Below are 17,522 nucleotides of genomic sequence, written 5' to 3'. Positions count from 1 at the left end.
GTCCATTTGCCTCTAATAATGCTTCTTGTGCAGCTGAATTTAGCAGAAGAGCCTTGGTGAATCAGGGCTGAATTCAGTTTCCTGAGGAGTAAAGACAGCTTTGTCCTGTCCCATGTCTCTAGGACATGTACAGCACACAGGCTGCAGGATGGAGGTCTCTGCTGGTGCTGTGGATGCAGCAGTGAAGGGGTTAATCTGACTTTCAAATTTTGGAGGAAACAAGCACTTCAAAGGCATTTTCCTAGTATGGGGTGTAGGAGAATGTCCTGTTTACTACGAAATAAGTCTGTTGTGCTTTGATGCTTTTCCACTGCCAGAAATACTATTATCTAGATTACAATTTATCAAGTTTTCTGGGTATTTCATACTGATGAGGTTTTATGCAGGATCATTACATATGAGAATAGATTTAATCCTGTTTTTAGTAAGCTTTAAGGACACTGAGGGATTATTTATGTAATAAGATGCAAAGTTGCTATGGAAAACGCTATAGCAACCTAACATCTTCACAAAACCAAGCAGCCACTTGTGACAGCAGTCTAAATTTACATTTATTTTAGTGTTATTTTATTGACATTCTTAGTGTCTCCTTTTGACAGCATGTTAAAATATGTTTTGCATTCATGGTAGAACAAAATTAACAACATGTTGTTGGAATGAAGATGATGCTTATAATTCTTGGAGATAATTTTTAGCATATTTCATTTTGTGTAAATAGCATTAAAATAATAGCAAAAAGAAGTTCAGGTGCATCCCATCTATTTGCAATTGAGAAAACAATGTACATTGAAAGTAATATTTTACAAGTCAGTGAAAACTAAACTGCTCTTATTTGCTTCATATTGGAATGAAAATATTTTTAAGAAAAAAATGATTTTGTTATTAGAATTTATTTCAAATCCTATACCTTTTATTATAACTTTCCCAATTCAGGATACAGGCTATAATTTTTCACTAGGTTTCATAAAACAAGGCATCATTTCTAACCTGTAAACTTACAGTTTGATAGGGGATTGCCCTATTTAAATGATACTTTTTTAAAACATAGGATAAAAATACATATTGCCCCTTAGGAGGTTAAATAAAAAGGGAAAGAATAAACAAACACAAAGTGATGAAACAGTCTGAACTCTGTCCTCCGCTCATTGCAGTTAATAATGAAACTCACATTGAATTCAATGTGAGCAGAAGCAAGCTCTGTATATTGATTTTCTCCATCCCCCTCCATTAAGAGTCCTGAAGCGCGGCTGTAACACTGTTGAAGTGGGATGTTGGCAGCAAAATCAATAAAAGACAATATTAGAACATATGCTGTTTTCAGCTTCCTCACAATCTGATATAGCTTGTATTAGCATTCTTCTCCAAATTACATTTCATGCTTCCTATAAAGTGACCTTCCTTACAGTGCCCTCTCCAATATAAAACTTCTGTGCTTTTTCTTTCATATTTAGCCTTCAAGAGAATGAGCCCTGTTTATAACAGTGAAGGTGGTTGATTCTGAACAAAGCACAGAGAACAGCTTCCTTCAAGAGTGGCTTTAGCCTAAATGTTATTTCTGACCTCCAATGAAAGATCATTTCTATTAGTGTTCAAACTGAGATCTAGGGGTTACATTTTCTTAATCATGCTGCCCTTCATGCCCTCTTATTTTTAGAAGCTCTTCTCACCCTGGCACATTAGAGCAACTTGCAGATATTGCTTGAGGTGGAGATTTAGGTGCCTTCTTACCTGCCATTATTTCCAAGAATCATAAGTCATTGCCAATATGTCAGAGGAGATAATGATCAGAAAGCAAAGTCTTTTCTAATGTCAGTACAAGCTTCTAAGCTCATAATAGCACATTTGGGGAGTGTTCTTATGTCATGAGATATGCAAGGGTGGCTGATGCTTCCAAAGCATTAAAAGCTTCCTTTTCAAAGCATAAATCTTCTACTTCTTTGTGTGTCCAGCTGACTGACAGTCTGTGGTGTGGTTTCATGCCAGGAGTTAAAAACACACCCAGCAGAGTTCCTGCTTGAAGCTGTGGGCTACAGAAATGTCCAAACTGCTGCTTGTTAGTGATGATGATGTTTTACTTCAGTGAATGAATCTTAGATTCAGAGAGGTTTCATGATGTCCTGCTCTTGTTTTGGATAAAGGCCATTTCAAGAAAATAAGCTTCTTACTAATGACACATATCCATAGTATAGCATTTTGTGACAAGTATATTGTGGGATTTGATTCATAAATTTGAAAGCCAAGAGGATTCACTCAGCTTGGAGCTGAGTGATCTTCTTTTAGTCTTATTTGGGTTTAGATTCATGGCAGAGAGAAAACAAAGAACTGTCCTCTAGGATGTGAAATTACAGGCTGCATATCACACCAATTTATTCCTGCTCTTCAGTAGTTCCAGTGTGTGACTCCTTGAAAGCCAGCATGCAGAAAGGTGGTTTGTTTTGTTGGTGGTGGTTTTTTGTTTTGTTTTGTTTTGTTTTTAAATCGAAGATTTGTTGGGTTTTTTTTTTTTGTTGTTGTTGTTGTTGTTTGTTTGCCTTTCAGGGGGCAAAATAGTTTGCAACCTCTTGTTTGTTTATCCAGCCCTCCAAATATTTGATGCATTGCAAGTTTTATGGGGTACAAGAATTGTGCAAGCATGTCTTTACAGCACTTGGATGCAGTGATTGCTGGGCTGCTTCTACAGCAGCCAAGTGCTCATCTCAGATGTCAGCCAGGTACCTCTCTGGAGGTACTTGGGTGGTTGCTAGTTCCTAACATCACTTCCTTCTCCACCTGCTTCTTTGTCATGTGTCAAATGCACACTATCTTCCTTCTTAAATTTGTCTGGAGACTAGTGAGCATTTTTAACAGTCGAGGAAGAACATGATAAAAAGCAATAACTCTCCCTATGCTGTTCTGAGATAGTCATCTGTCTCATAATGTTTTGTTAAAAGATTTTGAGATGTCTGTGCTGTAAAACCTTGATCCTACAAGCTAGTCCCACTCTGCTGGGTCAGAGTGTTTGCACTCATGTTCTGCTCAGCACCTGCAGATAAAATGTCCTAAGTCGTGGTTTACTTGGAAAATCTGGTACAAGCACTATTTCACACTTATCTCTTCAGATTTCAATAAAATGTCTATTTCTGAAAGGCCTGAAAGTACCTAAGCTCTGTGGAACCCTTGTTACCTGCAAGTTTGCAGCACATTGCATTTTTCAGAAGCTGAGAAAATACCTGCTGAACATGTTAAGCTGTGAAAAAGCACAGAGGCCTCTATTTGCATATACTAAATATTCTAGAAGCAGAAGGAGGAGAGAAAAGGAGGTTTGGGCTTGGAGACACAGCTTTTCTGAGCACCCTTCCATTCACAAGGGATAAATTGCTCAAGAAATGGTCTCTGAATGTGAGGGTCAAAAATTACAAGCTTCCTGTCATCATTTGCTTATGCCTTCTAAAGTAGAAAGGGGTAAAAGTGTATTCTCATTTAAAATCCATTTTTATTTAAGGCAAAAGTAACTGAGCAAGTATTTCAGTATTATGCACAATTTTAAAAGAAAAATTAACTCAGCCCTCTAATCCACTACAGGGTTGGAGAGATAGCTGGATAAATGCTTTCCTGCAATTTAAGGTGCAATAGAATTTTGTTCAAGAGTGGTTTATCCTCACATTTATAGAAAGCACTTTACATTTATGAACAAAATTTGCCTATTATAAATCAGACCAATTCAAATCACCACAGTCATTTAAACCACTCAGATCAGCTCTTTCTTCCCTAATGAATGTGACAAATTGAGGGATTCACGTGCTCACTGTCAAGTTTGTTTCAAAGTAGCAATGGCATTTTCTTCATAAATCCTACAGATTATTTTTTTTAAATTCTTGCTGAGCCTGAATGCAGTTCCTAGTTCAAATGCCAACAGCAGTGGTGCAGCCATGTGTCTGTAAATGCCAGTAAATACTGTAAACACTGAGTAAAAATATAAGAGGCACATTGATTCCTAAGAGGTAACCAGCAGTGACCCACCTACATGGAGATTTACCTGTATGCAATAATCCTTAAATATCCTAAATTATTTATGTTTCACATGTACATGCACACATGCAATACCTTCATACAATGTATATGGGATTATGTAGCATACATGAAACACTCAGCATTCATCAGCATCTCTTCTGCTGTGCAGAGTTCACATGTCTGTACCCTCAGCTGCAAAACACCAGTAGTACAAGCAGTGTTTTCCATTACTGGTATGAGAATAAGTCATCAATGCCACGTGGTGTCTCCCCAGTAACAGAGCTTTTCTTATTTTCTTCATTCCTTCACCCTCAAGACTAAAATCTCCTCTGCTCACTTTTAGTATTACATGAATATAGTAATTTTAAAAATATTCATTCATTGCTAACATGTTTAAAGAACAGTATCTGTAAAAGTGTGGCAACAGGTCTTTTTCTCAATTAGGAAAAAATGTAGAACCTCTAAAAGAGATTTATTATTTGATGGATTTATTATTTGATTGATCATATTGAACTGAGGCAGCAGGTACTGGTAAACATTAAGTTTCAAAAAAATTCACTTCATCACAAACCAAATACAAATAAGAAGTGGCTTTTGGTGAATTTTGAAAATATCTGAGAATTGCTATTATTTCTGATCAAATACTCCTATGTTTTACTATGATGGCTTTGTTCCTAACCAGCTCAACTAAAGGCCACCCAACAGAGATGACTGTGCAGAGCCACATCTTCTCTTTCCAGTCTCCCCTGACACATATGCTGAGTCAGCTGGTATCAGTGCATATCATGGCTGGTGGTAGAAGAAATGCAACCCAAAATATAGAGTAAGAAAGGGCCCCTTTCTTTAAAGAGCTGACCTGCAAAAACTGGTCTCAATGGGCCAGATTAACTAGCAACTGTCAAAATATCATTTAGAAGCTGTATAAGGTTCCTGTTCTCCGAAGAGATGCTGTCAAGTAAAATAAACCTGAAATGTATCAGGCTTTGATATTATTGTAACAATGTGGTCTCTTCCAAACTCCAAATATTCATTTCGGTAATGTGATGTGACATCTTTGTAGGAAAAGTCCAAAATGCTTAATGCTGCAATTTACCTGGACAGATATGGGTAACAGGGGACTAGGGAATATACTGCAAAATAAGTATGAGTGAGGGAAGAGAGAAACATCTGGCCATGTCAGGTAAGTGGGAATTACAAATGAGCAAATAGATGGACTCATCCATTTAGAGCTGGAGATGAACTGAACAGAACCAGTGCAAAGGTAAAAGAGTGGAGAGTACAAAGAGAGGGGTAGGAAGATTGGCTTAAAGTGGAAAATCAGTCTTGCATCTTTGCAGCCCTTTGGAGAAAGTTGGATCACTGTTCAAGGGGGTTTTCTGCAACCACGAGGTCCAGGTCAATTATCCCAAACTGATCACTGGAGTCAATGATCTTTGTAAGACTGTAGCAAGCAAGCTACACCTTTATTCCTTGGACTGGCTAAAACAGCTAGATTAAGTAAGTGATTTTAATAAAAACTCAGTTTGTCAGAGCATAATTAAAAAGGAAGAGCCAATACTGACCCACAGTCTAGAAGGTTTGGAAGCCATTATTCCAGAAACTTAAACCACAGGTTTCCAGTTAATGGTCTCTCTAGGCCTTTAAATAAAATGTGAGATACCTTGGGATTCATCATAACGCCACAGGAGTTGGCAGAACTGCTCTCTGGGGCATTCTTAGTCCCCTGCAGAGCCAGCATTTGCCTATGACTTTTTGTTATTAGTCCCAGCTGGACAATAATAGGTCCTCCCTTTCCCTGCACCTTCTCTAGTATTTGCAAAGAGATATGCATCATTACACAAGAAATAATAAGTTTTCATAAATTACTTGTGAGCCACAGGTGTAGTAAACCTAGTAAAGAGCAGTGATGTTGCTGATGTCTGCTAAGCAGGGAGAAATTTCATAAGCTGAGAAAAATCTCTCGTCAGAGAAACACTTTCCTTTCTCAAATGTGAAGAAGTCTGTCCTGAGTGGGATGGATAAAATATTAATGGACTCATAGAATCATAGCATGGCATGTGTTGGAAGGGGCCTTAAATATCATCTAGTTCCACCCTGGTCTTGAACACTTCCAGGGATGGGGGATCCACAGCTTCTCTGGGCAGCCTGCGCCAGTCCTCAATACCCTCGCAGTAAGGAATTTCTTCCTAATATCAAACCTAGACCTGCTCTCAGTTTGAAGCTATTCTTCCTTGTCCCCTCACTAAATTCCCTTGTAAATAGTCATACTCCAGCTTTCTTAGAGGATTCCTTCCTTCCTTCCTTCCTTCCTTCCTTCCTTCCTTCCTTCCTTCCTTCCTTCCTTCCTTCCTTCCTTCCTTCCTTCCTTCCTTCCTTCCTTCCTTCCTTCCTTCCTTCCTTCCTTCCTTCCTTCCTTCCTTCCTTCCTTCCTTCCTTCCTTCCTTCCTTCCTTCCTTCCTTCCTTCCTTCCTTCCTTCCTTCCTTCCTTCCTTCCTTCCTTCCTTCCTTCCTTCCTTCCTTCCTTCCTTCCTTCCTTCCTTCCTTCCTTCCTTCCTTCCTTCCTCCTTCCTTCCTTCCTTCCTTCCTTCCTTCCTTCCTTCCTTCCTTCCTTCCTTCCTTCCTTCCTTCCTTCCTTCCCTCCTTCCTTCCTTCCTTCCTTCCTTCCTTCCTTCCTTCCTTCCTTCCTTCCTTCCTTCCTTCCTTCCTTCCTTCCTTCCTTCCTTCCTTCCTTCCTTCCTTCCTTCCTTCCTTCCTTCCCTCCTTCCCTCCTTCCCTCCTTCCCTCCTTCCCTCCTTCCTTTTCTTTATTTTTAGCATCTTTCCATTTACTAATTGCTCACCACCAAGTGTTACATGAATAGGAAGCCTGAAAATAATTCTCATGATTATTCAATTTGAACATCTGGTATCATCATGAATGTAACTGGTACAATGAGCTTCTCAGCTTTGAACATAGGCTGCATGGTAAGGAAAGGACTTTGAAGCAACTGCACCTGAAATAAACAGATTTCACCAAAGAGTAAATCTCCCTCCCAGTGTGCAGGGCCTAACTCCCACTAACATTAATGACAATAAACCCTTCTCATATAGGATAATTAGTGCCCTCAGAGTTTAAATTTGCAGGTACCAAGACATTCAAATGAAGTGTGCTTAGCATTTGAAAATAATGTGGAAATTTCTTCATTATTGGTTGCATTGTGTCTGAAGGGGGAAAGAAAAAAAACTCTTTGTAGCTAGGTTAGCTTGTAATTGCTCCAAATTATTTATTTTTGTACCATGAAAATTCTGTTGCTAGAGTTTATTCATAATACTTAGCTAGCTGTTTTCAAGCTGTAAGCAAAGTGTGTTTTTTTAAAAAAAAATCTCAAGTGATGTAGTCTGTTTTTGCAGGAATGAGGGTGAGCTATGGAACAGATATTAAAAAATGCATTTTAGAAAGAAGGCTGCCTAGAAGAGAGACTAGACAGTGTTAAAGGGATAAAGTAGGTATTTATTGAAAAGGTCTTCAAAGGGTACACCTTGGGCAGTACAAGAGCCTGGTAGAGGCTGCACCCAAGATGGACACAAGATGGTCACACTTTTTCACACTTTTATAAGTTTTGGTCCATTTACATATTGGGGTTAATTGTCCAATTACGTCTTCAGGTTAGGAAGTCCCATCCTCCCCGATTGCTCTCCTCATTTCACTGTTGTTTACACTTTTTGGGTCCAGAGCTGCAGTGATGTCCTTGGTTCTCAGGCTGGGAAAGGATGGTTTTGTCCAGCTAAACTGTGAAGAGAACTTGCTAACACCTTATATGAAGTTCAGAATTATGTACTAATGCAATACAGAACCTGGAAGACATGAAAGCTAAAACTTAAGGCATTACTATGCTGGTGATCTGGTATTTGGTAAGGGTCCCTCAAGAAAAGTAAGTGTCCTCTGGGAACTCAAGACAATGGATCAGAACCACTTTAGATACTGGATGCCTCAGGATTGTGAAGTGGGCTCAAGCAAATGCCTCAAAGTGACCAAGGTGTACTTTTCAAGTCTTCCTCTTTCAGAAAGCTTTGTGTAGAGTACAGAGAGGAGGGTCACCTGTGACACTTGGTGCTGGAGATGTTGGTCGTCACCTGCCAAGTTGCTCCATCTGTCCTTCACCTCAGAGGCCATAGAGCTTGGCATCTGCAATGAGGGCTGTGCCTTCCTTCCCACCACCTTGCACAACTCTTCCAAACCTGACCTTCCCAAAGTGTGGGGCTAATGACTGACACCCACACTCCCATTGATTGATCATAATGGGACCCTCAGGCTCTAGCACAAAATGAAATTTTCAGTGGGCTGGAGCACTAAGCACAGCCTTAGAGGGTAAAAATTAATGAGGGTCCAGTGGTTCTATCTAGTTATAATCATAGAATTACAAAATGGCTTAGACTGGAAAGAACCGTAAGGATCTTCCAGTTACAATTTCCCTGCCATGAGCAGGGATGCCACCCACTATATCTCTCTTCTAAGACCATCCAAACTAGACTTCTGCAAAGACTATCTTCCTGACTACTGACAAATGCCATTATTGCATAACTTACCCTGTTTTCTACAGCATCAAAACACAGTTTGTGCTCTTCCAGATCCTCCAGAAACATTTTTCTTTTCCAATTTTCCCTTGCTTGTACTGCTTCACAGTTCACCTATTTGAAAAACAAGCAGGCTAGCTAGAGGCCAGGGATAACTTTTATTGTTTGTATTTATAGTTGTGAACTTTGTGTCCTTATTTTTCTCCACTCACATTTGTTTAGTCCCTCAAGCTGAAAACTCTTTGAAGAAGTAGCTGTGTCTTGCAAGATGGCTTTTTTGACATTGAAAATACTCTGCAGTGGTAGTGATGGAACAAATTACCTTAATATCCATTATTTTGACATGTTTTGATGCTTCTGCTTTTGCTGTTATCAAAAGGAGCATTATATCATTTAAACCCTCATTTTCAAGTCAGGAAATCAGGATAATGGCATTAGTAGAACTCAGATGGCAGGAAGGTTTGGGAGTAGGCTCTTTCTCAATTTTCATCTGCCTCACTATATCAATGCATCAGTTCAAAAACACTGAAAAATTCTGCTGGTTAGACCAAAAGTCTGGGCAAACGTCACAGAAGTTCTCAGTTTTATGATATATTTCTGTACAAATATAGAAGAATCTATAGAAAATGTAAACAATAAAAGTCCTGCTAGAAAGACGTACGAAAGATTTTTACTCTGAAGGTTTTCTGTTATTGATTTCAGTGTTTGTCATTTGTTTTTTAGACACTACTTTCAGATTTCCTCAGGCTCCTGAGGTAACCTACTGCTTGTGCTTTTCAGCTCAGTGTGTCCACAGTATGCAAAGTAGTATACTGTCATTAGCATTGGCTCTAATGTTATTAGGGCATCATCTAATGAGAAATTCATAGTGCAGGTGTGCATTAATAGAAACTGTAGAAAATTTTGAGTTCTCTCTAGTGTCCACCATAAATAAATGCATTCAGAGATGTGGGATGTTAGCTTTATTTCTTGGCCACTGTGACATGATGTGGGTCATAAAAGACTACAATTAACCCCCATCACCTATGAAGACTTACTCTGCTTTGGCTCCCGTGGGTATTAATATGTATTAGTTTAAATGCAGTCACTGAGTACCAGCTGAAAGTGAAAAGTACAGATCAGTGCTAGTCAGAAAGAACACAATCTACTAACTATGCAAGGCAGATGCCCTAGAATAATAAAGTTAGTTGCTTGTTTCTTCTGAGACATCCATCAGTTAATAAGTCCTCAGATTTCAGTGGATTTCTAATCAGCTAGTCATTTCTTGTATTAAAGAGGGTGTTTTTTTGATTTGGACCTAGTCTGGATCCACTAAATGGAGTCTATCTTGCTGCTGAGGCTGTTGCCAAATTGAATATAGCACTTCAGCACAAAGAAATCACACTAACCTCTTGGAAGTCTTTGAAATACAAGTGCAAAGGTTTTCCCACGTATATATGTCTAATCTTCCTTCAGCTGCTTCTCTGAGGCTGGCAGGTATCATTTTGCATCCCTCAGTGAAAACACTGTAAAGAGAATATTGAGCTGTTTTCCAGCTGTGTTTGTTTAGGTAGGAATATTTTCTTCTGCTTGCAGCACAGGCAGCTATTTGGGATTGTTGTCAGTTTTCTTTTGATACAGATTCCTTGTATATAGTTCTTCTGTAAATGTTTTCAGCATTCATTGTCTTCTTATCTGAAGATGTTTTTAGTCTGCCTCAGAGAGGGATTTTGCAGATGAGTATCTGAACTACCAAATGTAAAATTGCTTGAGATGAGATGAACAAATTTTTTTTTCAACTATAATTGCATTCAGCATCTTTGTCAATGAACTCTTAGCAAAAATGTATGCAAAATTTGAAAAAAATTACTTTTTAAAATCCAGGTTCTCTTCTCACAAAATTCTCTTCTATTTTTAATTTAATATTCAATAAAGTGCCTTTCTCTACTATATAATAAATCACATATCATTATCTATAATTGTTATAAATGAAAAATAATTTAAAATAAATTATAGGATGCTTTTATAGAATAGATATTTTGCTTGGAATCAAAAGAGACATTGATATGAACTCGGAGTTATTTTAATCTTGGTGCACTAAAACATAAATATCTTAAAATTATAGTTATGTTAGGTCCACACAAAGAATGTGTCTGATTTTGTTTAAAACAGTTACTCAGTGTTGAATGAGCTGGACACCCTGAGGTCTGTCATATGTCTTCCTTTTGTCTTATTCTCCTTTCCTGTTAACCATTCTGTTCATATATGTTAGGAACCAACTATTTGTAGCTTTAAATTAAACAGCAAAGTATGTAACGTGTAGTTAATGTCATATCATTTACGCACTCTTACCTATAATTAATTCCTTTAAAAGCTTGTTACCATTTAATACTCTGCTACACTGCTACTGTATGTGTTGCATCTTCCTTATTTAAGAGCATATTTCTGCCTGGCCCCTGCTGCTATTTGCTCTGCCATGGGTGGTTAGGATGATCACCCAAGTGTATAATAATGTCAATAAGGCATTGTACACCTGAGGGAATCCTGCCTATCAGAAATGTATCTCTCCTGTATTCTTATTCTCTCACTTTGTGGGGTTTGGGAAGTTTTCATTTTTGTCTTAAAATAGATTGCAACATCTTCCAGACAGAGCCTTTGTCTTCTGGTGTGCAGAAAAAAACAGGACGCCAACCTTGGATGGAACTTCTTGGTAGCACTGCAATGTAATTATTGTTATATAGGTTTTAATATTATTTATTACATATAAATTTTAAAGTAATGAAATAATAACATTCAGAGGTGCATTTCTGTTTTTGAACAGTAAAAACCTGCACTGCACTCCTACAGGGAAATGGACAGTTACTATCATTGCTCCTATGTACTGTGACTTGTTCCATTTAGATTAGTTATTTTTTAAACTCTAACAGGTTTATCACATACAGGTTACTTGCTTTTGTGAGATATTGTGTTCCTTTTCATTTTTCTATTTTGCTGACCCTGTAGCAGACATCTCTTGTTGTCTGTAGCCCCACTTAATAGCCTGAACTCACCTAGGAGTACAGAAAGGAGAAGTTCTCCAATTAGGCTGTAGTGAGGCACAGAAAATAGTCAAGCAGCTTTTCCAGATAAGGCAGTCTGAACCTCAACTGGATCTGGGTCAGAACCCACATTTCAGCAGGGAAATACACGGGCCCCAGGCCCCCACTTGCACAGTAGCTCTCAAGTTTTTTGAGAGCTGGAATAGATGATGAGCAGCAGGTGAACTACTGCTCCTGAGCCACTGTAGGAATTTGAGTATGTCCCTGATGGTGTTTGTTCCTGTTCTCAGGGAGCTGAAGGGTAAGCAGTTTCTGGCTATTAAAAAACCCCAAAAGATAAAAATTTTGTGGGAGTCTAATTGGTAGAAGTAAGAGAGTACAAATGACAAAGAGACTTTTCACTGGGGCTGTAGTGACAAGACAAGGGGAAACAGTTATAAACTGAAAGAGGGTAGCTTTAGATTAGACATAAGGAAGAAATTTTTTAGGATAAGGATGGCAAGACAATTGCACAAGTTATACTAAATCATCTTTAGAGGTCTTTCCAACATAAACTATTTAATTTTGATTTGAGATTTTTTTTTTTTAACTAATGTTTCTGTTTGCTTGGTCTCCTATTTTTTTTAAATCCTTTCTTTTATTATGGCTTGTTGGGTCTTGCAAAATAAAAAAACAAAATTAAAAAAAGTACTTAATCCTTTTATTTGCCCATTGGACTCATCAGTGCCATTTCTTGAGGGTAAATTTTGTCATGGAAGGATGATTACATGCTTTTCAGAACAATTTAATTTGATGTAACAATACTGTAACTCTTGCTAAATCTTGCAGAGAGTAAAATATCCAAATTAAGAAGAGTAAGCAATCTGTGTCTGTATTGAATAGTAGCTGAATATACTTTATTTTGAATAATGCATTTGTACTACTTTAAAACTAGTAAAAATTATCTGAGATGAAGGTAGATTTGTCCTACCAAAGATAAAACATTTTTATTGCTAATGAAATATTGTGACATTCTACCTAATTGCTGGTATAATTTCACAAATGTGCTGAATCATGTTATCATGGGGAACAGGGGACTCTTTATCTGCAGAAGGTCTAGTCAAGAGGTGCCTAGTATTAAATGGAGTTAATATGCAATTTCATCTAATTTGGAGTTTAACCATACTGCTGTTGTAGGTGGGCAAAAAAGAATTCCGTGATACCAAGCCTGAAATCATTTAATCAGGAATGTAAATCAGTTATGTGGTTCAGTTACCAAATGTTGATAGAACCAGCTATAGTAGATTGTTGTTTTTTAATTACAGCTGCTCTGTAATGTTGTTGTGTTACCAGGTTCCAAGAAAGAAAATAGCAGGGCATGGCAGTTTGCTGTGCTAAATGACCACTGCTACTGCCAAATATAAATACTACCAGGAGTGGGTTCTTCTATAGGATGATAGCCACATCCCTAATTAATGAATGCCACCTTTCCCTATATATATTTATGTTCAGTGAATTTATTTAAATAATGTTCCTACTGCATGCTTTATAGCCTTCTGCCTTTTGCTACACAAATTTTAGCTTATATTGCAGACTGTGCAAGTCATTTGGCAAATGTAATTTCCATCCCTGCATACTAATCGATTTCTTCACAAACACCTGCTATCAGTTATGATAATAAAAATGCCATTCTAAATTGAAAAGGGGCCAAATGGAGCTTTGTAAGGAAATGACTTAAGTGTCTTTCAATGCCTTTAATGTAATAATGCTCTTGTAGTGCCAACACTTTTTTTTCAGCATTTGCATTTTATATAATTTTTTTCTATTACATCATTTTTCTGTCTAAATGGTTCCTCATAACTGTTGCTGTGGAGTAGTTCATAGCAAGGCTGGAGAGAAATTTCTGTGTTTCCTCTCTCATGGGACTAAATTCAGCAACTTTACATTGGGAAAATTCCTTAGCACAGACCTGATTGGAACATCTGGCCACTGTGCAAGTGTAAATACTAAATGGCTGTATCAGTTCCTATAACATCACTGGGAAAATGTTGTAAAGTTGGTGAGTGCCTTGCCCTTGGACTGCATGCCAGTTTCTTCCTAAAATATAAGCCTAAATTTAGCAGCCAGATTGCAAGTAGCATTTGAATTATCCAGGGTCACTTTATGGCTTCTTCCATCCTAGGAAATAACCTCCCAGCAACAATCCTTGCCAGAACCTAATCATTTTCAGCTCTGCTGGGTCTTGTCTCAGCTCTGAAATGTCTCATTGGTGTTCAGCTGTATTGTCATCTCTGCAGACAATGTCCTCTCTATTATTTGAAAATAAATAATCCATTTCACTGATCTTTCCACGTTTTCATTTTCTCTTAGCTCTGGCCGCCCAAGCATATGCACTAAAGGAAGAGAACGACAGCCTTCGGTGGCAGCTGGATGCTTATAGGAATGAAGTGGAGCTCCTGAAGCAGGAGAAAGGACAGCTCTTTCGAGCAGAGGAAAGCCTTACAAAGGACCAGCAGCTGCAGTTCCTACAGCAGACAATGCAAGGCATGCAGCAGGTATTCCTAAGGAAGAAAAGCACAGGTCTTCTATTTTAGGGAAGTGGTACCATAGGGCTCTGCTGTACTCAACACTATTCATTAAGGTCCTGATTTCTTTTCAGAAAATCACTGGGAATTTGGATGGGGGAAAAGGGAGGAGAATTTGGGGATATATTTAGCCATAGTCATTATAGGAATTCATAAACTGTAAACCCATTGATCATTCAAGAAAACTCCTTATGCTAGTTATGAGCAAATTGCTCTGTTCCTCTTCTCACTTAATCCACTGGCCCTGGTACTGCACAAAAAAATTTTTTTTAATTGTCTAATGTATCATAATCAATGTTCTGTGGTGTCTTCATTTACATTCATCTGCATCTTTTTTTCTTCTATTGTTTGAGAATGACTGAGAAATCAGCGTGTCCTGCTACGCTCTTAACTTGAAAATCGTTAGCAGCATCAGTGCTATTTCCTGAGCTATTATCATTTATGCTGACCCATGGATGCAACCTTTTCATTCAGACAGTTTTTAAGTGGTTTAGTGCAGCAAAAAGGCTTTTTCTCTGACACCAGTCAACGAGAAACTGCACTGTGTCCCTACAGGGGCAAGGGGTGTCAGTTTAACATAATTATTATCCCTTATTTGTTAGTGTGCTCCTGACTCTGTGCTGGGTGAGTCTTGGCAAGCACATCCAGACTGCTCCCACTGCTTTGTCTGACATGCCCACTGACACACGAGCAGCCCTCATCCAGGGTGCATGTCTGCAGCATCTTCCCTGCCCAGGCACTTGTGTTCAGCTGGTACGTGACTGAACAAAAGGGCAGTGGCTCACCACAGCACTGGGTTGTGCTCCCAGCTGGAGTGGAGCTTTCCACCTGGCACTGCAGAGGTTAATTTTCTTCCTTCATCTGTAGCATGGCACACACTCCTCTGTCACCCCTGCTTACTGGATTCCAGAAGGGAACAAGCTGTATCCACTTCCAGACTGTACTAAGCTGCTTTTGTATGATAAAACCCACGAGATGCTTATTTACATACAAGCTTTGTTGGGTTAGAAATTGCATGGATGTCCTGGTACCCATGGAATCCAGCAAGTCTGGATATCCCAGCTAACACCCAATAACAGAACACAAGGCAACCCTACACCTATTGATATCAGCACAAGCCCCTTTAAGCCTGCAAAGTTTTACAAAATCAGGGTGGTTTATTGTATGGTGGAATAATTCTGACCAAAGTACTTTAAAAGTTGAAAACAAGTAATTGATAATTCAGGGAATAAAATCTTTCCCAGACTTCAGAATTAAGTCATTACTCAGAAATACTTGAGGTTTCTGTATACTTTAGATAAGCTTGAGGTCTGTTCATGATCTTATCTTTATATAAATGGATATTTAAATATCACTGGTTTTAATAAATTTAACACCATATGTAAAGACTGTGCTATATTTCATCCTGGTGCTAATACTCCATTAAAATTAGTAAAAAGTAGGCATAAAATACTACTAAATAAAAATTGTGGAGCCCTAGCACCCATTTGGCATTATTATAATTTTCTGTCTGGGGTCTGGATGAAGTATAATCAAGTCTGTAGAATATAAATAGATTTTTACTGAGCTTCAAGCAAATGTTAATAATGCAAATCAATAACACCAAGTGACTGAATTATCTCTCTGTTCAGCTGGCCATGGACACTGTAGTCCCTATTCCTCTGGGAGCTTCTGTGTTCGTGACAGTTTTGCTGTGAGGTTCTCCATTTTTGTAGTTTGCCATCTCAGGGTCAGACCTACTTGCTCCCAATGGGATATAATTAGAGATGGCCCAAGGAGCTGGAGAAGACACTGCAGATAATCCAGTCTGACAATATGCTGAGGAGAGCAGCAACACAGAAGCACGGGAGGTGAAGTTCAGAATATTTGGTGGGAAATTATCAGTCAGTTAAGCAGCTGGATGATGGTTTTGGATTTCAGTAATTAGCCACAGTCATGACATCCCATAACCTTAGTGATTTTCATGCAGTTAATGCATGAATATGTAGAAATAAACCTTTGATTTAGGTAGACTCAGTTTTATCTCAGCTTGGTTTTGTAGACGTTGAGAGATGACAACCTTAGCTGAAATCATTCAGTGTAGCAGGTGCTCAGCATCTATGGAAATCAGTCTCACTATGAAATATTAAATATATATCCAGGACTTGAGTATAAATAATTTAACAAGAAGACCTGTATTCCCTTTTATCCTTTTGTATATATTAAAATTAATTTCAGGCAAGGTAAACTGAATGCAACTGAATTCCTAAACCCTTCATATATGTCAGCATTAAAAACATACTTCTTTTCTCCTCATTCTCCCCCACTTTTCCATACACTTCTTCCACCTCTGAAAACTAGCAAGCGATTTGAGCTTCATCCTGAAAAGCAGATTTATTTGATAAAAATTGAATGCATTTTCAGAATCAAGACATTTTTTGTAAACATATTTGGTGCCAAACAATAGCAAATAACACAACACCAATGTATTTTTAATGTACTTCTACCATCTGGATATTTTTCAGGATTCTTCCCTGTGTTTGCAGGACTGATGAAATGAATGTTAATCTTCTCTTCCATCACTCCCACTGATCCAAAGTAACATCAGGAAAATCACACAGATGTTTGCTTATGGGCAGTAGTAGCAACCTCCTTATTTGTTGGGTCTGAAAAAAGAACATCCTTTGGACTAATGACATTGAACTTATGGGGGTTTTAGTCAACTTCCTCCATAAAATTGTGTCACAGTTTAATTTCATACCCACTGTGAGATCTCAAACAAATGGAAATAATGTCTTGTATCCATGGTAACAAATGAGATACACTTTACCTGATTTTGAGATGGAAATTGAATTAACTTGTCACTGCTGCATAGGTGGTATTGCATTCAATTTATTTCTATATGAGAACACACATACCAAGAAGATCACTTTTTGAATGGCTCTTTTCCTTGCAGTGTTTGGTATGCTCTAAAAACGTCTGTGATCACAAGAAAGGATGTTTTAGTTGTAACTATTTTTGCAACACTTCACAGCACAGCTGTAAGAATTTTTTTAATCTTGCCTCTCTGTCTGAAATGTTTCTACCAGATACATGACTATAGGTAATGCAGAAATATAACCTAGTAGTGTTGCTTAATGCTTGAAATTATAAAGCTCAATTTTCAGTGGGTATATAATTTCTCCAAATTTTAACCATTTTGTTTAGCATTGTGGAATAGCAGCAGAATTCTTTTGAAAAAACTCCTCAACAAAATCTTTCAGCCATTCCAAGAACAAAGCATGAAAAATATACTTTTATTGTATATTGTCCATCAAATATAATTTTTGAAGAAATGCACTTGCCACCTTTATGCTTTGAAACAAAGGCTCAGAATTCGACAGTGAGCCTCTGTTGAATTAATGATGTGTTCCAGATCC

General features: G+C 38.1%; 1 protein-coding gene across 8 annotated transcripts in view; it reads left to right on the top strand.

The window, feature by feature from the left end:
- Positions 1 to 17,522, top strand: part of ENOX1 (ecto-NOX disulfide-thiol exchanger 1) — a 354,516-nt gene that overhangs the window by 297,842 nt on the left and 39,152 nt on the right. For all 8 annotated transcript variants that reach the window (XM_079300896.1, XM_079300891.1, XM_079300892.1 and 5 more), the window contains one exon: positions 13,910 to 14,094. In XM_079300896.1, the coding sequence (XP_079157022.1) occupies positions 13,910 to 14,094 (185 nt within the window). The remainder of the gene's footprint in view (positions 1 to 13,909; positions 14,095 to 17,522) is intronic.

This window comes from Erithacus rubecula, assembly GCF_903797595.1.
Source record: "Erithacus rubecula genome assembly, chromosome: 1".
Classification (NCBI taxonomy): domain Eukaryota; kingdom Metazoa; phylum Chordata; class Aves; order Passeriformes; family Muscicapidae; genus Erithacus; species Erithacus rubecula.
Note: the sequence above shows the minus strand (reverse complement) of the source record. Positions and strands in the feature narration are given on the sequence as shown.